The following is a 25383-nucleotide window of genomic DNA, read 5'->3' on the forward strand; positions in this document are numbered from 1 at the left end:
AAAAATATCAATCAAACAAGTATGTGCACTAGAAGAAAATGAATTCACGTGCATTCGAAGCAAATAAATTCATCTCCTTCCATGTGTATTTCCATTTGTGAAAAGACTGGCATCTTTTTTGCAGCGGCTCTGCTCTCCACAGTTTCACTAATGCACAGGCACAAACTCACAGACGCAATATGAATACACAAACCTACACTGTCTTTCTCGGCTAATAAAATGCTTAGAGTCCCACAGCATACAGCTACTGTTACACACACATACACATGGACCTCGGCCTAACCAAAAGAAACTTACGTCTTCCCAAAACTCAATTAAAGAAGATGAGGATGAGGAATAAGAGTCCTGGTGTACCAGAGAATGAAGCAAGGAAATAACCAAAAAAAGATAAAACAAAAATAAAGATCTTGGAAAATTCACGTGAACAAAGAAAACATAAAAGCATGAAGAAAAAGCACAGATATAATTTCATGAAGAGAAGATTTATGAGATTTATGATTTTCAAAGTTACTCGTGATTATAGATTACAAATCGTTGATTCCAGACAGATGTGTAGTTGCTCACATCAGCTGTGTTTACATCAGCCCCCGTAAGGAGTTTTGTCTTGCATACTTACATCAAACTGGTCGAGCGCTGAGGTGGGGGCGTTGAGAAAAGCCAAGAAGGAATTCTGGGAATCCTGGTGCTTGACACCTACAGACACAGAACAAATAACACAATCGTGGTTAAGTACGTGATATTAAAACATCAAAGGGTGACTTAAACAAAATGAGTCACAGGACTGTTTCTAAGAAGTAGAGGGGTGTTCCTGTGACCTCAGTAACAATACATTTTCATGTACATAGCACATGATTTTATTTCGCAAATATGGCTGCTGACGTAAAACCTTCTTATTTTGGTCTCTGGTTGTAATTATCCCTCATTTACAGTGATAATCTCTCATGAATTGTATTGCAGTGTTCAGTGTCCATTCGACCATCAGCACTTATTATATAGAAAGATACTGGACATTTAAATACATATTATTCCATATAGTTTTGAAAGAAAGAGAACTTTACATACACGTTTGCAAAGGCCACTATGTTTGTAAAATCAAATAATAACAATACTGAAAGTGCCCCTTTGACAGCATCAATTTGAGACTTTATAAATATATATGTAAACACTCATGTCCCTATAGACAACGTCGTCATTGTTGTTCTTTAAGCGTTTTGGTGGCTGTCAAAAAAACAGAGATATTAGAGAAATGTTTTAATATATTGTCAGTCGTACCCCTTCGTAGCCGCAGCTCCTCCGTCTCTTTCTTCAGCCTGTCGATCTCAGCCAGCAGCTCCTGGTTTTTACTTTCCACATCCTGCAGTTTACTGGTGGATCAAAGACAATAACACATATTATCCAGAAGTTTGTGAAGATTTTTTTTATCAGAAATCTTTGAAAAACAAACAACAGATCTGCAATTTTTATGAAAAAGACATTGTTATAAAGTGTCCATACCATTCTGTGGACATGTTGTTGGCTTTGACCTTGTTCAGTTCATCCTGGATGCTCTGCTTAGCTCTGATCTCAGCGTCCAGGGCCGACTGCAGCTCCAGACGGGCCGACATGTCAAGCTTGGCGAAACGCCGCATCTTCCATGGCATGTCCTGAAACAGAGAGAGGAAAAGTTTATAAAAGTAATAAGGATATTCAGATTTTTTTTACTAGTATTACAGATCCAAAAAGTAAAAAAAAAAAAAGAAGCCAATAAGAGTTAATCTTTATCCTAAGATTCATCATTACCTTGAAAATAAAACATGTTCAACAGTTCAGAATACCAGACAGCATCAAAAGCATTTAAAGTAGTTTGACACAGTGTTTGTATGTGTTTATTTTACCGTGGCTCTCGCTCCCAGACTGGTGTTTCTCAGTCCCTCCAGTTCTTCTGTCATCTTGGTAGCCAGAGCCTGCAGGTAGCCCCGAGCATCCTTCTCATCACTCACCCTGCAGCAAATACGCACAATTTACATGACTATTTATGCAAAGACATTCAAAATAAATACTTTCACCCATACCTATAAATACTAAATGCTTACATCAGGACCTAATAACTGTTCTGACTAGTTAATAACTTATTTCAGCAGAATTACACATTTACAATTAGTGTATTTCAAACTTTCTTAAAACATACTACGGGCATAAAAAAGGAAAAAGAAACACAAACGTTGCGTAAACACTGCATTTAAGGAAACGTGACATCATTGTACACTCTTCTGTCACTCAAAAACACACTTATAGTCACATCTTTAACTTGACAAACACAAACAGATATGGACACATGTTAAGGCTGCAGGTAGCTCTGGTCACATTATTAATCCCCAACACTAAAGTAGTATTAACGCTGCGAGTATTAAGAGCATAAACTCAAGATGACCCCAACTCAAACATACACTGACTCTCATATACACACACTGAAGTTGTGCATAATTTTCATATTCAAACCTCAGAACAAAAAACAGTCATAATAAGAGATCTACATAAAATTATCACCCACCAATGACTCCTGTTTGCTGATTTTATCCACTGCAGTAGCACAGTGTCTCCACCAGGGGGAAACATTATTCACTACATTCTTCTACTATTGCATTCCAGACTCAGTATTTGTATCTGCATGTTTGGAATGTGAGTGTGTCCACTGGTGGACGTGTGTATCTGCGTCCGGATGGATGTCTCGTGCGTGTGTGTGTGTGTGGTATGTGTGCTATGTGCGGACTGCGGACTGCAGGCTTGTTCAACAGAGGGAAGCCGAGCAGCTGGCGAGGTGTCAGCTGCAATGGGAGGTGATCTGAGAGGAAGGGAGGGTCAAGAAGCTCTAAGATCTTCAGAAGCATGTGAGAAATGCTGCAGCTATACTGTATGGAGAAACCCAATACACTCCTAGACAACATGGGAATGTGTGTGTGCCTGAATATAGCTGTCTTTAAGTTTGTGCTAGAGCATCTAATGGGTAAAGTATATGCATCAGCAAGTATTGATGACATTTGAGAAAGTTCCTGTGTGCCTGTGCGTCTCACCATTGGATGATTTCCGTGATCTGGGCCTCCCAGTGAGCTACACTCTCCTTTTTGTCAGCCAACTCCCTCATCTCGTCCTCCAGCTGCTTGTTGGAGCTGCTCACCTTCTCAAACATGCTGGTCAGCTGAGGGAATAAGCGCACACACGAGCAAAGAAAACAGATCGTATTAAACACATCATATTAAACTCAAAAGTGTTGTGTCATAAAACTGTCATTAGGAAGTATGACACCTGGTGGATGAATTAATACATATATATAGACACCCTGACATTACATTAAAAACTGTGCTACTGTGTAATGAGTCCAACAGCTAACTGTGTAACTACAAGGTGCTCATGGGATTGCGTGTGCAAAGGTGCTCAGCCCTGAATGTGATGACTGCCTCTACATGGAAAATGAATCATTGTGATGTTGAAAGTTATGTCAGTTTTTATGATTCAATTCCCAGATGCTCAACCACACATTCAACTGCAGCGCTGCTCAAGAGGTGCGTGGACACACACATGCACCTACACAGAGACAAGGAGGGTGATTAATCTCCAAAGTTTCTCTGAAACCTTTAATATGAGAGGTGTGTGAGAATGTAACCATGGTGACATCATTACCAGTCTCCAACCGTCCTATTGTTAGCTTAATTACCTACTTTGTGGGCTCATTTTTGGTGTATTGCAGCTGTCGAGACTGTGATGTAATGTGCAAGCAAAGATAGTCATTTCAAAGAGTTTTGCAGTTGGTTTCCAGTCCGCGAGCTAGCTGCCAACAAATGTTTGGAATATCTGTGCAGACGGTCGAGGTCATAAAAAATTGTTGCTGAAAAAGGCTTCGAGTCACTGAAATATATATATAAACATGGGATGAAATAAATATTAGCTTTATCAGCATGTGCTGTAACTCTTTGGGTAAGAGCTCACTCACTAAATGACGCATGCTTCATTCTGTAAAGGGCTCTCAGTGATGGTGTAAGTGTATCAGCAGCATGGGGCTGCTAATAGGGACACAAACATCACACCTCATCACTGTGGTTTGAAATACACAAAATGACTCAAGGTGGATTTGATTAAAAAACAGAAACAGAAACTAATCGAGCACAACAAACCAAGTGTCTCTTAACTATTAGTATATAAGTATTCAAGTGGTAGCTCTGGACAAATTTGACTAAATGTGAATCATATTTCAAAATGATTCTCCAATGCCTCAAATGGGATCCAGCAGCATAGTGTTTGCAGTTAAAAACACAGATGTCTGCACACGTTTGGAAATGACCATCAGCAACGAAGATATCCTAGCAAATTATGGCTGTAGCTGTGCAACTAACACACTCTGACAGCTACTTGAGGATTATTTTTAAAACAAAAAGAAAAAAACACAGACATTCTGCCTGTCTGCACTGGGAGAAAACACGTATTTGACTTTAAAGAGAGATAAAGTAAATATATAACTGCCATCAACTAAAAATAAATAATGAAAATAAAATTTTCACTGTGTCAGTTTTACTGACAAGTTTGTGAATTTATTAGGGTTTGGAGAATCTGAATTGATAGATCAACAAGCCTTTAGAAATAATGAGAGATTTTAAGTAAAATTGTGAAGAATCTTTCAAGAGACACCAAATCTGAAGCTAAAAAGTCTCCAGTGCACAGGTTTTCATGTCTGACTGCACTATTATAGTAGAGCTGGTCTTTCGGCCTTATCACTCCACATTTATCTAGGGCCGTACCCAATGTTTATTATAATTTATATATTTTTTATGTTTTTATATTCCGAGCTTCTATTGAGGTTTTCGAGTGAAGCTTTGCATGGCTGTCGTCATATTTTGACTTGAATACTTATATAAACAAATAAAAAATCCTTGTACAAAAACTCACATTTGAATGAAGTGATTTACAAAATGTAATCTTTCTGTCATTAAATTAACAGTCTTTCATGAATGAATATTATTTTTAGCTTTTTTACCACCATGAAAATGTTGTTTTCTAAACATCTACACCATATGGATTGAAGCAGATTATTTCCTGGTATAAAAAATAATTTGGAATTGATCACTTCTGTCTCTTTGTTTCAATACATTTTGGCTTTTGGACTTAACCACACTCTGGAGTTATTGGAAATGTTTGGATCACACGAGTCACAAACAATCTTGCGCAGCCACACTGGAATTTTAATTCAACAAATAGCACAACACTAATGATATTTTTATTACCTCATCTTTATCTGCATCTGTGCAGAAACACAGAGTTTAAACAGAATAAATACAAATGCAAAAAAAGCTTCAAACTATTCAGTAGAGCTCTCTATTCAAAACCAATGTGAGCTTGTCGACAGTGAAAATTAAACTTTAGATGTCTGTCCACTCACTTTCCTTAACTGAAAACACACACACATAAAGACTTATTATGGAGCGGCTTGATTTTGCTACTAAGCAAACAGTGTTGAAATCCAGTGCCTCCTCTGAAAGATAAGACTGGTCAAACGATAATATTTTCACACACTCAGAACGGATTAGAGAACTGTTTTGTGCAAAGAAGCAAATCACGCAGACAGATCTAATCTGTCCTGAGTGCGTTAGCTTCAATAAATATAATTTTTCAGAATGTGTAATAACAGAATAATACATTTAATAACTGGAGTGACGTGTGCTGTCACGACAGTGGCACCCACATCCACATCGTCTCCATTTCATCAGGAGATTTTCCATTTTATCAGCTGCAGACTTTAAAAACAACACTCTGACATTTTATTCTATATGTCAAAATTCCTCCCACTTCTAAGACACTGTTTAAACTGGGAGACTTTTTGAACTTCCAGGAGCTATTTCCAAAGTCAACAGAGAGTGATCCAGAGAGTCATTCCATCCGCCTGTGTAGGAGGCTACGGGCTGTTTTTATGGGGGATATTGAACAGTGATTTCTTTGGCATTGCTGGCAGAGAGGGGGCGGAGGGAGGAATGTGATGAAAGGGTTTGGGCCGGCCGATGGGGTTACCTGGGGTTGGGGAATTGTGGGGTTTTTTGCGTGTGCATGTATGTGTGTGTTTTACAGAGATAAACAGATCACTAAGAAGCTGAGAAAGCTAGACAGAAAAATATAAACATTGAGAAAGTGCACGAGAAACCTGACTTGTTTTAAAAGTGTCTGTTTTTGTTTCTATTTTGTATATACACAAACAAAAATCTTACCTTATCCAGTTCACTGGACAGTTTCTTATTTTCTTCTGTAAGCAGGACTCTCTCCCTCTCGTATTTCTGCTTGTACTCTGTCTCAAATTCTTCCCGCTCGCTTTGGCTGGAAAAAAAAAAACACACACACACACAGATTGTTAAACTTGTGACATTGTATAAACTTACATTTATTCCCTAACCATAATTCACAGCTGCAAATCCAATCTCGAGTCTTGACTTTGTCATTTTACATGAATACTAACTCAGTCTTTCAAACATGGGACTTTATTTGGAGATTTTGGTTTTGCGGAAGGATTTTTTTTTTTTTTTTTGCCTTTCAGCCTCCTGAACGGAAATGCTGTTCTAATATGGTGGTTTTTATACAACAAACGGAAGTATGAACAAATCAAAATTACAATCAAAAGTTCACCAATCTCAGTCCGCCTCCCTCAAAAATGGCTCATACATCCTCCTACCTTTGTCCGTGTGTGAGCCCGTCTCCACATATTTCCTCAAAACTTAAATCAAAGCCTTGGTACTAAAACCAGGTACACATTATTCAGCCCAAACACATTAATGCAGTTAGAATCTGATACAGCGGCATGTTTAAAAATGAATTAGAAAGCAGAGAGAATAATATGTCAGTAACGCCAGGTGGGAAAGTTAGTCTAACGGGTACAAAAACAAAGCTCTAAAGCTTTCTCCTCAAAAACAGGATTTTATTAAAATGTGATTAAACCAGCGGTTCTGGTCATGGGATCAGGTGCCCCAGAGTACCCACCAGGGGGTCTGTGGTAGAAAAATAAGTTACTTTGTTTCATATCTGAGTTGGCACATTTTAAAAGGATATTTCCTTACTAATTCAACAATTTTCCCCTTTATTTCACAATTCAAAACTACAATACAGTGTATTAAAATCAAGTCTTACTACTTAAAGTCACAGTAAGTTCTATAAATTGACAGGTTGTTTCAATGCAGAAATACACCCTCGATTACATGACAATACATGAGTATACGATTTGCCTAGCTCGAATATTTACTTCCAACTTAAATTTTATGGCTCAGGAATGTGACCGACTGTGTTTAACATCAACAACTCTCATTTAAGCCTCAAAAAGAGGATCTTTAAAGGAATGGCAATAACCTTAAATACATAAGAACCCTTTTCAGAAAGTAAACAAGTCCTCTGATATGGTAGAGATCATCTTTAGAAGTAAAGTCGTGATCTTCATGCCTTTCCTGTGAAATCGGGGTGATATGGAGAGATGAAAATACTTAAGAACCTCTGGAAGGAGTTTACCTGTATGAGGGGTTATTCTCTGGTTGGGTTAAGGGCAACATTATTACTATTAAAAACTATTAAACTATCAAAAGAGCTCTGTATGATATTCAGACCATTTATTTATTAGCAGACAACTATTTAAATATAGTGAAGTAATCCACTATATCCAGTTCCCCCTGTTTAAAACAGTTGGCTCTGTCAGCATCATTGCTGTGGTTAGCACTCTTGCACTGTTAGTACTAAGGCTGCATAATGTAAAAAAAAGTATATATTTATTTTAAACATATATTAATTTGCAATATAATCTACAACTTAGTAAGGATTGTGATTTTTTCCATTTCATTTCACTTAAAAAATATAACTTGAATTCACACCTGAACTATAAAGGTGTTTAGGTTACAATGATCTTAACTCTTGACCACCAAAATGTAATATGTTCATTCTTGAGTCCAAGTTGGGTTTGTGCCAAATTTGAAAAAAATCCCTCTAGGTGTTTCTGGAAATATACTGTTCACAAGAATGAGAAAGCTGAGGTCACAGCGACCTTGACCTTTGAACTACGGCCACCAAAATCAAAGTAGTTCACTGCTGAGTCCAAGTGGACATTTTTTCTTTGATTTTTACTGGGGTCTGTATCATACAAACGTGTTCCCTTGCGTCTGGAATAGAAATTACCAGCTAGGTCATCTCCATAGGGCCACACTGCTTAGGTTAGGTTGTGATAAATTTTACCTTCACACAAAAAAATTGCAGCCTCTGTGATGTGGATTTTGCACTTGGCCATACTGCAATTTTAATAATATTTTGATTAACTGTGTAGCCCTAGTTAGCAGCATTAGCTACTAGCTGCCAGCTCAGCCTCCTTCCTGTTGAAAAGTGAGTGTAAATCCCCTTTAAATCCTAGATATACTCTGAATATCATATAGAGCTCCCTTACATTCTAAGCATCTTACAGTCGTTAAATTAACTATTCAAAAGAAACTTCACATTCACACCAGACAGGGACTTAAGCTATCTTTACTAAACTGTATTTACCTCATGCAATCATCACTGGAAAAGACAATGCAGAAAAATGAAATGTAATAATGTCATGACAGCAAAGGTATTAGGATCACTCCAATCAGATTGAAAAAAAGAAAAAACACTAGATGGACTGATAAAGTACCTCTCTCTGCGAGTCTTGTCCAGCTTGTCTTTAAGCATCAGGATCTCTTTCTGCAGTGCGAGGTGCTGGCTCTCAGCATCCCGCAGCTCCTTACGCAGGGCCTTTAGTTCGGTGCTGTGCTGCGCTTCCCTGCGTGCCAACTCCTCTTCATACAGGAGCGTTTTCTTCTCCAGGTCTCCCCGCAGTCGTCCCACCTCCTGGCTCTGGTCTGCTGAGGCCGGGGCAGCAGAGGAGCCGGCCTGCTTCAACTGAGCGGTGGGAGTACGGAGAAAAGTGAGATTGGTGTAAAGATGTATGGAAAGGGGAGTATGAAAGGATCAATAAGACTCTTTGTGTCAGCACAAAGCAAACACACACCTGTCTAAACGCTTGTGGTGTGAACTATGAGTCTTAACTTTTAAGGATGTGCAGAGACGCTGTGGATGGACACGTCAATGTTTGCACACTCACCTTAAGCCCTTCCAACTCCTCCTCCAGCTGTCTGCTATACTGCTCATTACGCTCCCTCAGCTTCCTCTCTTTCTGAGCCTCTGCTGCCTGCTCCTCCGCCTGCACCTCCATCTGATACACACACAAACTCCAGTGACTGGATGCAAATGTGGATCATATGCAATGCTTGCTCTCATGCAACCCACATTTTTATCATGTCAAAAAATTAAACATTCAAAAACATACACAGGTTAAACATTAAAACCAAACCTAACAACTGCAATTTTGCAGCATCAATCCATCATTCTTAGGAAATTACGTGCAATATTACCCTAAATTGATGGAAATTGTGCCAAATAATGTCCATAATGTTCTAACAACTAAGTAGAAACACACTCAAACTCAGCCACTAGAACATTGTTTCTAATCTACTGTATAGATATTCATGGAACTCTATAAATGTTTCTAATAAGGTGATCTAAGTACAATACACAGACAGCAGTTTGAATTGAATGAAGTTTGAATTGTGCACCAACCAGTGAATGGAGAGAGAACAAGGTGTGCTAGCAACCACAGGGAGACTACTCTACCTCCTTCTTGGCCCTCTCGGCCTTTCGCACCTCAAGGCGGAGAGCCTCAACCTTCTGATTCTGGCTCTCCATCTCCTCCTCCTTGTCGCGCAACTGGCGAGCCAGGCGCTGCTTCACTGACCTGGGTGAAAGGTGAGTAAAAATCATAAATAAGGCAAAACAATGCAATGGACCTTGAGAAAGATCCATAAATATATATTACCCTAAAAGCAATGCTGTACCTGACCACGCTAATATTTTTTGGTAAAATCTGCGGTGAGCACATTCATTTGCAACATATGAAGGTGAATGTGAGTGTCATTCTCTTTCCCAACAGTTTACAACGCTTATTTTAGGGCACCCAGAAGGCTGACAAAACAATGGCACGGCTAGTGCTGATGGCACTTCAGACAACGAAGCCACTGATTTTTTTTATGCAAACTGTGCACACAGGGTCTGAAAAATCAAATTTGAATGTCAGCCACACGTGCAACAAATTTGAAATGACACATTGAGTTGAAGCATGAACTTTGAGTGAGATCTTGTGAAGTGTGAACATGCACAACGCTGACTAAAGGTGTCAGCTGTGATTGTGAAGATGCTAGAAAGTGTAGGTGTGTTGGTTTTGAGAAACAGTTTGGGGCAGCGATCCTACCTGAGGTCTGTGAGTCTCTCGTTAAGCTCAGAAAACTCCTGCATGGCCAGTTTTCTCTGGCTGTGAGCCTCCTTCAGCTCTTTTGACTGAGACTTCAGCTTCTCATTGGCCTCCACAAGATCCTGGAATGAAAAAAAAAGTCAAAATAAATAAGATCTTCACAGTGACTTCAAAGTAAATTTGAGATTTATTTAACTTTTTTGTCATGAAAATCAAAGCTAAGAAATTTGTTTATTTTCTGGTATTTCTTATTTGAACATTGATATTACTGTGTTTGTTGTACAGGGCTAAGTGTCCTATGAAAACTTTCATAAAATACTAAATGCAAAAAAAAACTGGTTCTACCTTGTGCATGTCATCCTTCTCCTGTGTGATGTTCCTCATCTGTTTCTCAAGAGTCTTGACGTGTTTAGATGTGTCCTCCAGGTCCCTGCGGGCCAACGACACATCCTCCAGCTGCTTCTCGAGCTGGCCTGAGTCTGACACACACGTAAACAAAGGTTTAAAACGTAATAAAAGCTTACCTAAAGTTGTGATAGAATTTGACCGTAGAAGTGTGTTTGTTTCCAAGAGTTAAAGAATACTCAAAGTTCTGTCCAGAGTCTTCCCGAACTTAAAATTTAAATGTAGCTGTAAGTCTGTAAAAGTGGCCGGCGAAAAGTATCACGAACAAAAAAAACAAACAATCCTGACCAGCAATCTGTTTCTTGAGGATGTCGATCTCGCTCTTCAGACTCCTGATCTCCACCTCCTTGTTAATGCTGGGAAGGCCCTCGCCTGTTGGATGCTGCAGTGCCTGCACCGTCTGAGTCGACTCTGCAACAGGTGAGGTAAAAGGCATCAGTTATTTGTGTAACACAGTCAATTATACATCAGCAATATGTGAGACAGAGTAGTACATCTGTTAGTAATGTGTAGCATTACAATTACACAATATTTGTGTAAACAGTTATAACCTGACATATCAGGACTCCAGAGTCATTATGTGGAACTTTTAAAACTCAGTTGCTGTACCCCAACTGTCACTTCTGGGGTCCCCCCCTGTATATATGTGTGTTTATTAGCATCTATTAGCATTTAGCATTCACTAGCTTTTAAAGTTAGCTGCTTTGATTGTCTGCTGTCTGTCTGTTTGGGTTTAGCGCCAGTGTCACACTGGCCAGTGCGTCATTTCATGCTGCATTTCTATTGGTTGGTCAGCAGACGTAGGTCATAACAGCAGTCACACAGTCAGATTGTCATCCCAAATTTCTGACACAATTCGACGACAATTTTATCCCAGCCTGTCTTCGATCAAAAGACCGTGACAATGGCCATCCTTTAGCCTCTCCCACTGTGCATGACGCAGGACCACTGCTTTAGAGCCACAACCAAAGATATCAGCCATGTTTCTTTCACATTGGTCATCTTGTAATAGTATTATTTGTCTTGTGAGTGTCTTTTCTTTTCTCTTCTCCGTAAACAACTTTGTATTTTCATGTCATTTTGTTGCAATTCTGTTCTGAATTGCAGAGGGACTGCAGATGCGAATTAGCTCTGAGCTATAATCTGGAACAGTGCATCAAATGGTAACATTAATGTTTTAAATAAAATTAATCAAATTAATTTGATCAGGGACAGCCCAAAGCCCAGTGTATACTGGGCTTTAGATGTGATTTGATAATGTCATGAATTCCAGTTTTGTGCATGTTTTGGTAATCTGTACTATTCATGCATGCTTTTTAAGAAATGCACAATGAATGCATTAATATTTTTCCTCTCTGTTTCCACAGCTTTACCTTGCAGTTTGCGGCTCAGCTCTATTTTCTCCTGCTCCAGCCGGCGGATCCTCCTCTCATAGGCCTCTGTGGCCAGGCTGTCCTCCAGGCTGCGCTGGACATCCAGGTCCAACTGGTCCTGGCCTGTCTTACCCGGCTCCCCTGCCAGCTGACGCAGGCAACCCCGGTCAGAGAGGGTGCTACAATGGAGGAGGATGGGAAAAGTGTTAGGTAGTGAAGAAAAAAGGTGTAGGAGGCATGAGAACCAGTGAGAAAAGGAGTGAGGAAAGTGGATAAAAATGGTTGATTGATAAGAAAAGAAAAAGCCATTTGTAGGGATGAAAACGGGCATAACGGTGTTAAAGAATATTAGAAAATTCAATATGAAAGTATGTTTAAGGGAGGGAAAGAGGCCAGACAGAAATGACAGAGAAACAGCAGGAGACAGGAAACAGGAAAGAGAAGTGGACAACAGAGATAGAGATGAGTTGAAAGATGAGAGGATGTTGAGTCATGGAAGAAGGGGGGAGAAAGAGGGTGGAGAAGGAGTGACAGAGGCAGAGTAACGGAAGATGTGGAGAGTGTGTGAGAGAGGGAGACAGAGAGAGAGAGTGGGGGGGAAAGAGGAGAGAAAGAGTGGAAAAGGCTATTATCACTGAGCCTTGACGAGATAAGAAAGTAAGAGGTGGGTTTGTTGCTTTCTCACGGGCAGCCTTCAGTGTGAAGATTTACAGCAAGACATGAACATCACCTTATTAGGGAGGGAAGCTTATTCAATACTCCTACGCTTCTTCAGATGGATGAGTGCTATGCAGTGAGAGAGCTAGTCTGGGAAATCTGTCTATTTATAATGACTAATTATATCTGGAGCCTGATAATGACAAGGTGCAACACGTCACTTTGTTTATCTCTCTTTTTTTAAAAAAGGCGAAAATGGATAACAAAGATCTTTTAAGGGGACCTATTATGCTTTTCCTTATTTTCTGTCATATTTATTATAAATATGACAGAAAATAAGGAAAAGCATATGTTGGATGTTCGTATTAAATGTGGCCAATGTTCCAAATAATGAAATTAATGTATGTAAGCAAAAACCTAAGCCTTCACATGATTTTGGATACTCAGTTTTCAAACTTTTTTTCTACTTTTGGTGTATGCTCCAGGCACACTTTACTGCAAGTGTTTACATTATTAACACTGCTACATGTAGCAGCATGCTAAGATCAGGGAAACAAATAATCTTTGTTGCTGTTGTTACATTTTCCAGAATATCCAATCATATTCCTGCTGGTACATTTCTGGTTGTGAAGATTTTGGTTTAGAAGTTTTATTTGGGGGGAAACTTTTGCCTTCATAGATAGGACAGGTTAAGCGTGAAAGGGGGAGAGAGGGGACGACGAGGCCTGAAGAGACAGGCACTTAAATTGAGCTTCTCAGGCAGTGTGTGTGTTTTTTTTTGTTTTGCTTTTTTACATTAAAGCATGTAAACATGTTCTAGTAGAAATCCAAAATACATGTATGAGTGTGAAAATGAGCTTATAGGTCCTATTTATTTTATTGACTGGAGAAATACTGTAGGAAAATAGCACCTTTGCTTCATTTCATCTGTACTCAAAAGATCTTCTAATCAAAATCCTAATAATGAAGTGTGAAAGAGGACTTTCCAAGACTAACTTTAGGCAGTCGTTAAAAATAATCTTTTAAATATAATCTATTTATATATCTTTTTCCCGTGGCAGAACTTACCATTTACTGGTGTAGGTGAAGCCCACAAAGGGCAGATGGTGGCCAGAGAAGGCAGTGTGAGAGGGAGGGGGCATGGTCTCCTGAAAAATGATTTTAAAATATGTACAAGAAGTGAGACTTTTACAGCTAACACACAATAATGAAAAGGAAAAAAAAGAAACAAACTCCTTACCGAGTTCTTTAGGCAGTCATCATCCACATCAAAGTTGGAGGTGTCTGTAGGACTGCTGACCTCTGGGATGTAGGGGGCCTCACATGTGAGAATGTTTTCCCAATCAATGCCTGAACACAAAAGAGGTTGAACTTAAAACACAGGATGATCTTTGACTCAATTGTTATCAAGGATACAACAGTGGCACAAATCAATAAACTCTGGGTAACTGAAATGCCAATTATTGATTAGGTATTCATAAACCTGTTTTGAGATATGCTGTAAGGGTAAACAATTTATTAGCACAACATACAAAAGAAAATAAATAAGGGAAAAATAGAACAGTTACATTTAAAAAAACAACAAAACAATAATTATATGCGCCAGCAGTAAAACATCTGCAAGATATATACAGCTGCAACGGGGATACTAAGAGAAACAAGGAGGCAACTGAATTTGTACGAAAAGAATTTATACATTGATAAAATGAGGTACTAATACACAGATATGTGGATAAAAATACATTAATATTTTATACACAATGCGCTATATTTATATCAGAAATAGAAAGAACAGTCAAATCAAGGAAGACTTTGTGAGATCTGTGATGCTAGACTCAGCCTGTACCAGTGAAGAAGGGGTGGTGCTTGAAGTCCTCAATGCCGTTCTGGCCCAATCGGTGCTCTCGGCTGCAAATGAGCCTGCGAATCAGATCCTTTGCGTCCTCTGACACATCTGTTATCTGCTGTGGGAACTGGAACCGCTCCTGTGCAAAATTTGATGGTATGTATTAGAGGCAACAGACAGTTGACACTATTTTTTAACCTTCATATCCTCTATATAGCATGCCTCTACCCACACATCATCACTGACACATTTGCTGCTTCCACATTGCTTTTACTTTACGCTTATATATCCTATCTTTCAAAACTCTTTTACTACAGCACTGATACTTCCTAATAATATACTGACATGTGATTTACATGTACATACTTCAAGCTCTATTCGCTCACCTTGTGGTTCATGATCTTCCCGTACGTTTCCACCAGAGACTCAGCATAGAAAGGGGTCTCGCCGTACAGCATTTCATACATGCAGACGCCCAGGGACCACCAGTCGCACTCAGGTCCATACTTGCCTTTCCCGTCCTCCATCGCCTGGAGGATTTCTGGGGAGATGTAGTCTGGAGTCCCCACCGCCACCGAGGACTGGACCTAGCAGAGTGACAAAACAAAAATCAAGAATTGCACCAAATATTTCTATAGAAGAGACAATATGAGACAAATCTCATATAAAAATAAGCAAAGAACTTAAAGGGGAACTACACTCAATTTCAAAACTCATAAATGCTATTCCTGTCTAAGATAGCACTTATTTTTTTATTTCCATGAGATTTTGTTGGTTTTTTTTTTCCTTTATGATTTATAGGATGGCTTAAGCATGAAAGAGAAGGGAGAAGGGATGACATGCAGCAAAGGGCCGCAGGTTGGAATTGAACCTGCAATCGCTGCAGTAAGGACATAGCTTCTCTACATGGGGCGCCTGCTCTACCAGGTGAGCTACTGGGTGCCACTAAGACAGCCCAAAAATTTAAGCAGAAATTAACAACTCTCTTCAAAATCCAAAAACTAGAGTGCTAAAACTCAACTTTGTAATGTATAGGGTATAAAGTCTGGAACTGTTCCACAGACATTGACTTTCCACAAAATCAGGTCCCATTCACTGTGTGTGGAGCAGCTCTGGACTTTTAAACCCTCTGACATCACAAGTTCGAGACTTACTTCTCTGGTTTCAAGCTTTGAGGGAAAGTAGCTCATGATCACAAATACTGATTAAACTGTTCATGGAAATAACATGTTGTAATTTGTAATTTAGGTGGTGTTCCCCTTTAAAGGTTCAAGTTGCCTGCATACTAAAGCGAGTAATGATGATGATGAGTTACAGGCTGCAGTCTTGGAAGCATGCGAGATGAATACCACCGCTCCAGCAACAGCAAACAACCAAACAAAGAGCAGATTGAGCGTTCAGACCCCCACTACAGGATGAATTCCCTTGTCTACAAAGTTTTTTGGAGCTCATTTTTTGAAGCAATTTGGGGAATGCACACTTGATGCCGAGTCCTGAGTTAAAATCAAAGCAGTTTCATGATGTAAACATATCAATTTTCAGACACTGCTGCCATGACTGCCAAAGTTCCACAGTGGAAGAGAAAAAGCAGACATTGAAATTCCAAATCCATCCCATGTTGGCATACCCTCTATTTGTTATTCAGGAAGTTGCTTTAATACAGATAAAGCAACAAAGAAATACTTTCTTATCATGATTCAAAGCTTCAGTCAAATCCAAATCAATGTTTCAACAAGTGTCTGACAAGACCTAATTTATTTTTTCAAATGATCATATAACCTAATTTTTATATTAACATTGGAGGAGCAGACTCGGGCACCTCTTTGTTCGTCTGCTTCATCCTGTCATTTTTTTTTGTTACGTAACACCTAAGGGAAACTTTTTGTTTCTTTTTTGGTGGAGAATTGTCTGAATCATAAACTGCAGGCACAGCCAAGCAGCTGAACCACACACTCCTCCTGGGAGACCCCTTGGGGGTTGACAAGAAGGTCAGTAAAGCTCTGGTATGTTTGCTTTGGACCCGTCGAGGCATCAACAGCAGCAGTGTGGTAAAAACTTACCGTCCCGTCCTCCATGAGTTTGAGGCAAGAGCCGAAGTCAGCCAGGCGGATGTGGCCGTTCATATCCAACAGAATGTTGTCGGGCTTAATGTCCCTGAAAGGAGACGGAGAAAAAAACAGAGTCAAATTGAGCAAGCCATTCCTCCGAGTAGAATGAAGAAGATGAGGAAAACAAGACATTCTTCCAAACAAAACAATACCTATTAGGACACTGAAAACACACACAAGCCTGTTCTCATATTACGCCATCAATTATCATCAAATTGAATTACATAACCTGGGGAACTTTCACTGTCTGAACTTGCTTGTAATACTAGTGTGTAACAATTTTGATTTATTTATGATTCAATTAAGTGTAATTTCCCAATGCCCATTTATCAGCAGCAGGACAACTCTTAAATTGACCAAAAGAAAGAATAAACACTGGAAATAGTTGGAATTGTGGGAATTAGGTGTGTGTGTGTGTGTGTGTGTGTGTGTGTGTGTGTGTGTGTGTGTGTGTGTGTGTGCGTGAGTGTGTGAGTGTGTGTGTGTGTGTGTGTGTGTGTGTGTGTGCGTGCGCGTGTGAGTGTGTGTGTGTGCAGGATACAGCTTTTAAAACACACACAAATATGCACTCTGTTTGAGGAAATATGCAACACACAAACACACTCCCACTCACAAAAAAAGACCCTGTGTTCTAAACAGACACACTCCCCCTTAATATTTGTGTTTGTGAACAGAGACAGGCTGGTTCGGGTGGGGGGGTTACTGACAACACATTCTTTCACAGATGTGTACACAGTGGCCACTGTAGATCTTCCTCTCAACCTGCATCTGCTCTGCATTACCACTGCTGATATGTTTATAACATAGATACAGACTCTGGCTTGATTCCAGTTAGTAGGATTCATTATGGGGCTTTCTGGCTACCAGCGACACCAGCTGTATCAGTTCAATATTCATCAGCTACTTTCACTATTAGACCAGAAAACTACGTGTATGAATTGGAGCTGGATCATCAGAGAGACTGGAGGGCTTATTAACCACAGACAAGTGCATTAGCAAACATTTTTTCCTTATCGATTAATCGCTTGGTTCATAACATGTCATAAAAATGTTGTTTGGCCTGACCCACAGTCCAGCACTCAAAGACAATCAGTTGACTATCCTACAAAACACAAGAAAGCATCAAATCCTCACAACTGAGGAGTCATTCTTGGTTGAAAAAGCACTAACACAAGTAATCAATTATCAAAATTAATCAATGAATTGACCTGGCGCTCTAGTGAGCTGGCTAGTGCTTGTCGATTTTCCCCAAGAAGTAGCTCAGTGCAAGGGCTGCTTGACTATGGCAAAAATCAGAATCACAAGTTTTTGGGTAAGTGCTGAGTTATGTTTAACATGATAACTCACTGACTTTGGACATATTATGCATTTGCTGAATTAAAAAAAATACATAAATAAAATAAAATAAAAACTTCAACAGTGGATTTTCTTCAACTTTAAATGTATAGAATACACATTTTAAAAAATGTTTTAAAAAATGTTTTAAAAAATAAAATACATAACATATCATATGTGAAAAATATATAATATATAAATATAACTACAATGCAAGAGGAGAAGAAGAGCCTCTGCACTGCTGGAAGAGAAGGCATGGACTGTGAATACTCTTCGCAACATGCATGGGAATGTATTAGAATAGATAATGTTTAAAAAAAAAATCTTTTTCTTACTTTTCCCTAATTAGTCCCTAATTGAATAAGTTGCTAAAGTTGTCACAAGGCGCTTTTTAGAAATAAAGTCACTAAGGGGGTTTGAGAAGTAACTAAATCTAGCTTTATAGTCACCAAGGTGGCAACACTACTTGACGAAAAGGGAAATGGTGTGCTGGATTTATAACATGAGACAAAATGGGAGCATCGCTGCAATACAAAATGCGGCACAATAGTTGTTTAATCTTGATTATGTTGTTTTCATAATCTTTTAAATCCAAAACTATAATTAAATATACAATTTGCATTTGATTTAGTTGCAACTTTATGGCACATTTGTTTACCTCCTGTAAGTTACCCAAACAATAGTTTATTCAACTTCTAGCTGCCCAAAAGTCTTGAGAATTTATCCTATTAGGGAATTCATCCTAAAGGGAATAAGGTGCATGAGAATCATCCAGGTTAACAGGTGGTCACTGACAGGTGGTTTATGTTGGGCTGCTGGTGTTATTGTCTCACATGGCAGTCTATGTCTGCTACTGCAGATCTCTGGCCTGGATCTACGTCTGTGGTCATGGTGGGCAATTCTCAGCTTGTGCTTCGGCAGTAAAAAAGTCTTTAGCTTCCGTTTCATCTCTGACATGGACTGGTATGAAACAGAGACGTCACTGTGTCCCATCATCATGGCTAAATATAGCCTCTGTCCTTGTCTGACCATTCCACTCAGTCCCCCTGAGGGAAGACCCTGTTGAGCCCTGTGTCTGAGGCCCTCTTATCAACACAGTGAACCACGACACGGCTCAATACACACGGTGAGGAGGGCACATAAAAGCTCTTTATAGAGTAGTGTCAGAAGCACACACACACATACACACACAGTGCATGCGGTAACACACAACTGACAGCGGACACTCACACCTTTGATGTACCAGGTTACCGAACTGAGCTGATGCTATTTCTGTGCAGCTATGTGAGCATGGCTCCGCTTAAAATAATAAACCTTATGTCCAACACAAGCACACCCCCACTTGCTAGCTCTACGGGCTCTGACCCACCAAACCAACAGTCTGCCATCAGTGAGCATCTGCCAAAGTAGTTTTTTTTTTTTTTGGTGCATCCCGCTTTAAGGCCCAGACACACCAAAATGACATCAAAGAACTAGTGATGATGCAGGATAAGCATTGTTTTGCCGCGCTTCGCCTTTATCTCGACCAAAAAGTTGCACTTGAACACACTGCAACACTACAGCCAATCACCAACAAACACATACAGTCGTGAAAAAATTAGGACACCCTATGAAAGAATGTGTGTTTTTTTTAACAAACTTGGACATATGGATATTTAATACTGATTTTAACAATACTGGGAGATTCAAGTAATAATTTAAGTAATAACATGCAAGAAACCCCTCAAACATCTCACAGCTGAAAGAATTCTGCATTGAGGAGTGGCAAACTTTCCTCAGACCGATGTCAGAGACTGGTAGCTGGCTACAAGAAGCGTCTCACTGAACTTATTTCTGCCAAAGCGGGTAACACTAGCTATTAGGTGGTAGGGTGTCCTAACTTTTTCCTTAGTTAGAATACGCATTTTTGTTGATGTCTTTTTTTAATGAGTAAAACCAGGTTAATTTTTGTTGTTTACCTGCAATAAATCACTTTCTTTTCCAGATATAAATCAAAACAAAATTAGACATCAATATATGAACATTTCTTAACAAGAACTGAATATTTAATGGGGTGTCCTAATTTTTTCACATGACTGTACGTTCTACACCAGTGCGAGAGCAAATAACTCATCCCAGCAGCAGGCGGCGGTAGCCTGTATTTGTCATTCAAAAAGGGAAACTGTATGACCAATAGGATGGATTCAAGACGCTAGTTAGCCAGTGAGCACATTGACAACACAATCCAATACTGAAAGAACAATGGTTTATGCGTACCGTGTGCTAGAAAATAATAACACAAACAATTCTGAACTGTTTCTGCTAAAGAGTTCATAGTTAAAATCAAATTTCATGTAATAAATTGATTTTTATCTCACAGCCTCTCGACTTTAGTCGCTTTTTGCTCTTCTCACTTCCATTTCTTGCACAGAGCTGAACTGCCAATCACAGTGATTTCTCATGCCTGACCAACATGTGGCTGTGAAAAAGAGAAAGATTTTCTAGTGTATTTAAAATTGGCTGACCCCCCAACACCCCCGCTCCCGTATAACCCTACACCACAGATGAATATGGTGCCAGTGCCGGCTGAAAACGCATTGGCAGATCCATGTTATAAGGTGTATAAAATGTAAACATGTCCAGGCACACCCATGCAGCACAAAAGAGGGTGTTGGGGTGGAAGACATAGACTAATAAGAGTGCAGCCAGGCAGACTGGATTGCCAGGTAACACAAAACAAATTAAGCGTAAGGTGTGGGGGTGATTAAATTTTCCTCCAATCTAATCTGGCGACACATATTCCACACAGAAACGCATGAGAAACACCTACATAATTTGTAAAAAATATTAGGAGATTAGTCGGAGAAATTACCAATTGGGGGCACAGCAGAAGAAAGGGTTAAAAATCTGGAGAACTTGTGCAGATCGGGAGCGTTGGCAGGTATGATTTCTTTAACTGAGGCCAATTCAACATGCTGAATCAGCTATAAAACAGCCAACTCGTGCCAACAGTGCTGGACACACAACTAAAACTAGGGCGACAGACACTCATTGATTGCCTGACATTGACCGACAGTCGACTGTCACCTTTGTATGTCAGGACCCTAACACACTGAAAGCATACTAATATTGATACTAATACTAATAAAAAGTGAATATGTGTATAGAATAAAATACAACAAGGAGATAAAAGTGGAACTCCACAGCCTCCAATAGGCTATTCTGAATGTGTGCATATTTTAAAATATCTAATTGTATATTGTTGGGCCGGGCAATATATCAATACTTTATTGATATCGTGATATGAGGGTGGATATCATCTCAAAATTTCTGATGCTGTAATATCATATCAGCGTGGTCTTTTCCTGATTTGAAAGGCTGCATTGTAGTAAAGTGATGTAATTGTATATACTGAAGATATTGCTCTATTATTTGCCTTTATTATGGCTGCAATGATAAATCAATTAGTTGTCAACTATGAAATGAATTGCCAACTAATCTGATAATCGATCACTTCAAGTTCAAGTAACTATTTATGAAAAAATCTCAGATAACAGCTTACTTGAATATTTTCTGTTCTCTTTCCTCCTCTAAAACAGTACAGTAGAATGAATATCTTGGGTTGTGAACAAAAGAAGACGTTTAATGATGTCATCTTAAGCTTTGGACATATTTTATTTTTTTAAATTTTTTTTACCAACAACTAATCAATTATTTGAAAAAAATAAACAACAGAATAATTATCAGTGACCTGTTAGTTGCAGCCTTAAACATAGCACACTTAGTCATTATATCCACATTACTGATGATTATTTAATCAAAAATCTCACTGAGTAAATATTTTGCGAATGCACAGCAAACCTTGGACGTTGCAATATTGATATTGAGATATTCGGCAAAAAAAGTCATAATATCGATTTTCTGCATATTGCCCAGCCCTTAGTATACTGTCACAGTCAGTGGGACTACAGGAATGACCTTTTTTGTCCACCTTTGTTAATGACAAGTGCTTGAACTTAGATTATTTAAATATTACAGTGTGTGCATTTTTAGATTTGGCATCAAAGAGACCTCAAGCAAGAGTCGTCTCTAATAAAAATTATACTGATGTCACAAATAAATGCCTGTGTCTTCTGATGGCAATAACCAATATGACAATGTCGCAAACACACAATTTCAGAAGGAGAGGCTGATCAGTCAAATCTAATGAATTCCCACATTCCACTTAAATATTTTCCTTTAATATGTCTTACCTACTCACTAAATACATGAGACTATTGCCCATGCCTGAGAGATTTTTGTATTTTAAGAGTGCGCAGACATAAATGGGCTTTGAAGATATCTTTGATGTTTCTGTCTTTAGTCAGAGATCTCTTCAAAGCCACATGTGAAGCCCCTGTCATTTTCCAGTGGTGTTAATGCAGGGGGTGGGCTAGCTATCCTGTCTGCTTCAGATACACCACTAAATCACCAACCTATAAAACCATGGATTGAAGTAATATGTGCACATATGTGACTTGTAGAGACACATAAAAGTTGGGCTCCAAAACGTATGTATACGTATATAAATTGACACTTACTTTTACCAATTCACTGCTTGCATCATGGGTTACTTAGAAGTCTTTTTAAAGATCCTGACTGCTCACAGATGAGTTCCAGATTGGACATCAGTTTCCAAAGTGGATACTGTATATAGCACTCTGGATGGAAACCACATACTGTACCCAAGTGCATACATCCAACCAACCAACCAGGAGTAACATGAACTTGGCAGGCACAAACACACATAAACAACTGGCCCCAAGTATACTCAAGGTCCTACTATCAAGAAGAACTTAAAACTTAGTGTCGGATGATTGGATTTTACAGATAAAACTTTAATGTCTCTGTGAGGACGTTTATGTTGGACTCGTAACTGCTCTGTTATATCTGAACTTTCACCTTAACTTTAACAACTCCATAGCTAGACATCATGGAAGGCTTGAGCAAGGGGACACGAGATTGGATGTAATCACTGGAAAAAAATATGAAGTTTTTGGCTTACAACTGTATAATGTTATAAACAGAACCTCTGGAACATGTTCAACCTTTACATGAGCTGTCAGTTCTGTTACATTAAATAGGGACAAAAATAACTTCAAGGTGCCCTGTAGAGTTTTTGGCCACTAGTACCACTATGCAGCAATGTTTTTATGAGTGGGTCTCCTGTCTTCTGTTCTTGTGCTTGTCCATGAGGACAAATATGCACGATCAAGAGCATGCTGGTTAAGCAATACAAATTCCTGCCAATGTTTTCGCTGTTCCTCTGACCTACAGGTGGCGGTAATGCACCAAGAAACTTAGCAATATCCCAGAAAAAATAGGAAAGAAGATGGCCAGCAAAAAATTGTGAATTCCTTTTGCACTGGAAAAGTGTCATTTCTGAGTACGGGTTGGAAATTTCAACTAGAACATCCCCCTGAAGTTGGATTTCCCACTCTGAAAGTTGGAGTATGAACAACCCTAACCTCAAAATCCAAGGTGACTGCACTGCACATCAATAATAGTGAAAGCTGTAGTAATATACTGTTTATTACTGTTTATCTGCAGGTTTCAAGACTTTCAATGGATCAACTTTGCCAAAGTTTTATGAGAAAGCAAATGCATTCAACACATCTCTTGGTCATTGAGGACACATTCAATGTGTTTAGGTGAGAATCAGTGAATATCAATAAAAACTCCACAGGTAAATGGTAAATCTGAAGATTTGACTCCAGCAGTCAAGTCTTAATAGACTTCCATTAAACAGTAAAGTATGCATCTTAAATAAAAATAAACACAGAGGAATAGACAAGGCTATCTCATGTTTTACCATTTGCAAAACCCCTCATAAGTAAATGAAACTGTCACAGAAGCAATCAAACATGACAGTTTGACATTTTTTACTGTTAATGGATATTATTTTTAAACTTCTTAAACACATTTGTACAAACAGGACTGTGTGATCACAAGTGTGTTTATCTATTACCAGGCACATGACCTCTGCTCCCAGAATCTGATTCACCTTGATGGGAAGTGTAGAACTTACAAATCATGAATGACACCTGGAAAGCTTGAACTAGACTGCAAGCACGCGAATCTGTGTGTGTGTGTGTGTGTGTGTGTGTGTGTGTGTGTGTGTGTGTATATGTATGTATGTACACAGTTGCTTTAGTTGCTGGAAGGCCTTAATCTGTTCCAGAGACTTCTGGTCTGACAAAAAAGCAGGCAGTGTGTGTTGACCTTTGCTTGTCCGTGTGTGTGTGTGTGTGTGTGTGTGTGTGTGTGTATAAATGTGTTGCACACAGACCACTGCAGCACAGTGGGGGTAAGGCAGGGGGGTATTGATGCTGCTACTGATAAACCATTTAGTGTTCAGCAAAGCCCCCGTCTGCCCACTGCCCTCTCGTCTTAGCAGCAATTGTCTCTCTACCACCATCCTGCTTTTCCTCTGCCCCCCTGGTCTCTCTTAGACACCACAGGTCAACATTACTTTTTCCCTGCTGCACTCAGTATTACCTTTTCATTATCAATCTGCCTCTGACTGTTGTGATGAGTCCAATAATCGTCACAGCAGCCACATAAAAACCCCCAGCCCACACCACGGGCAGCTAACAGCACAAGAGCTGACTCACATTTATAGCCTTCATAGGGACAAACCTGATGAGGTGGTGGTGCTAAGCTAGTGCTAGGCTACGCTAGTTAGCGAAGCCAATTGGGCTACTGTGTCACAGGGCTCCTGCGGTCTTAAAGAGAAGCGAAGAGACGAGAATAGAGGGAGGTAATCTCCTCTAAGACCACAGCATCCATCTGTGAGGGCCATCTGGACGCCACCTCACAACACACACACACACACACACACACACACACACACACACACACACACACACACACACACACACACACACACACACACACACACACACACACACACACACACACACCTGCAGCAACACTGGAAACTGCACAGACAAGGCATGTCCACATGGCTCTAGCCAAGCATTTGTTGACTAATGGTTCAAAGAACTGCTGCCTGTGTGACTTCTGGCATTGCTCGACACTGTCTCACACACACTTCCTCCTTATCACTGGCTCTCTATTTAAACATTTTCATTAAGTGTCCATTTCAATCAAATTTGACAGTGCCTCTAGAATACCTCTTTGAGAAATTATGGTTGTAGTGTGTGTGTGCGTGTGTGTATGTGTGTGAGAGAGGGAGATAGAGAGGGCCCTGTTCTTTCTTAGATCACACATCTGTGAAGAGACACATGGCCCTGATCAATAATAAATCACACAAAGGCTGTAATCAATAGGAAAACACAGACCATTGTGCACGAGTGCGCACACACACAC

At 39.5% G+C, this 25383-nt stretch overlaps 1 protein-coding gene across 5 annotated transcripts in view; it reads right to left on the reverse strand.

Moving 5' to 3' along the window:
- cdc42bpab (CDC42 binding protein kinase alpha (DMPK-like) b) overlaps positions 1 to 25383 on the reverse strand; it is a 102180-nt gene that overhangs the window by 17270 nt on the left and 59527 nt on the right. For all 5 annotated transcript variants that reach the window (XM_042502981.1, XM_042502978.1, XM_042502977.1 and 2 more), the window contains exons 6-23: positions 16651 to 16744; positions 14977 to 15177; positions 14591 to 14729; positions 13985 to 14094; positions 13813 to 13892; positions 12088 to 12266; positions 11003 to 11125; positions 10655 to 10788; positions 10310 to 10431; positions 9676 to 9796; positions 9107 to 9217; positions 8657 to 8904; positions 6228 to 6333; positions 3051 to 3175; positions 1875 to 1980; positions 1495 to 1643; positions 1273 to 1364; positions 617 to 693 (exon numbers count right to left, since the gene is read on the reverse strand). In XM_042502981.1, the coding sequence (XP_042358915.1) occupies positions 617 to 693; positions 1273 to 1364; positions 1495 to 1643; positions 1875 to 1980; positions 3051 to 3175; positions 6228 to 6333; positions 8657 to 8904; positions 9107 to 9217; positions 9676 to 9796; positions 10310 to 10431; positions 10655 to 10788; positions 11003 to 11125; positions 12088 to 12266; positions 13813 to 13892; positions 13985 to 14094; positions 14591 to 14729; positions 14977 to 15177; positions 16651 to 16744 (2317 nt within the window). The remainder of the gene's footprint in view (positions 1 to 616; positions 694 to 1272; positions 1365 to 1494; positions 1644 to 1874; positions 1981 to 3050; positions 3176 to 6227; positions 6334 to 8656; positions 8905 to 9106; positions 9218 to 9675; positions 9797 to 10309; positions 10432 to 10654; positions 10789 to 11002; positions 11126 to 12087; positions 12267 to 13812; positions 13893 to 13984; positions 14095 to 14590; positions 14730 to 14976; positions 15178 to 16650; positions 16745 to 25383) is intronic.

This window comes from Plectropomus leopardus, chromosome 16, assembly GCF_008729295.1.
Source record: "Plectropomus leopardus isolate mb chromosome 16, YSFRI_Pleo_2.0, whole genome shotgun sequence".
NCBI lineage: Eukaryota > Metazoa > Chordata > Actinopteri > Perciformes > Serranidae > Plectropomus > Plectropomus leopardus.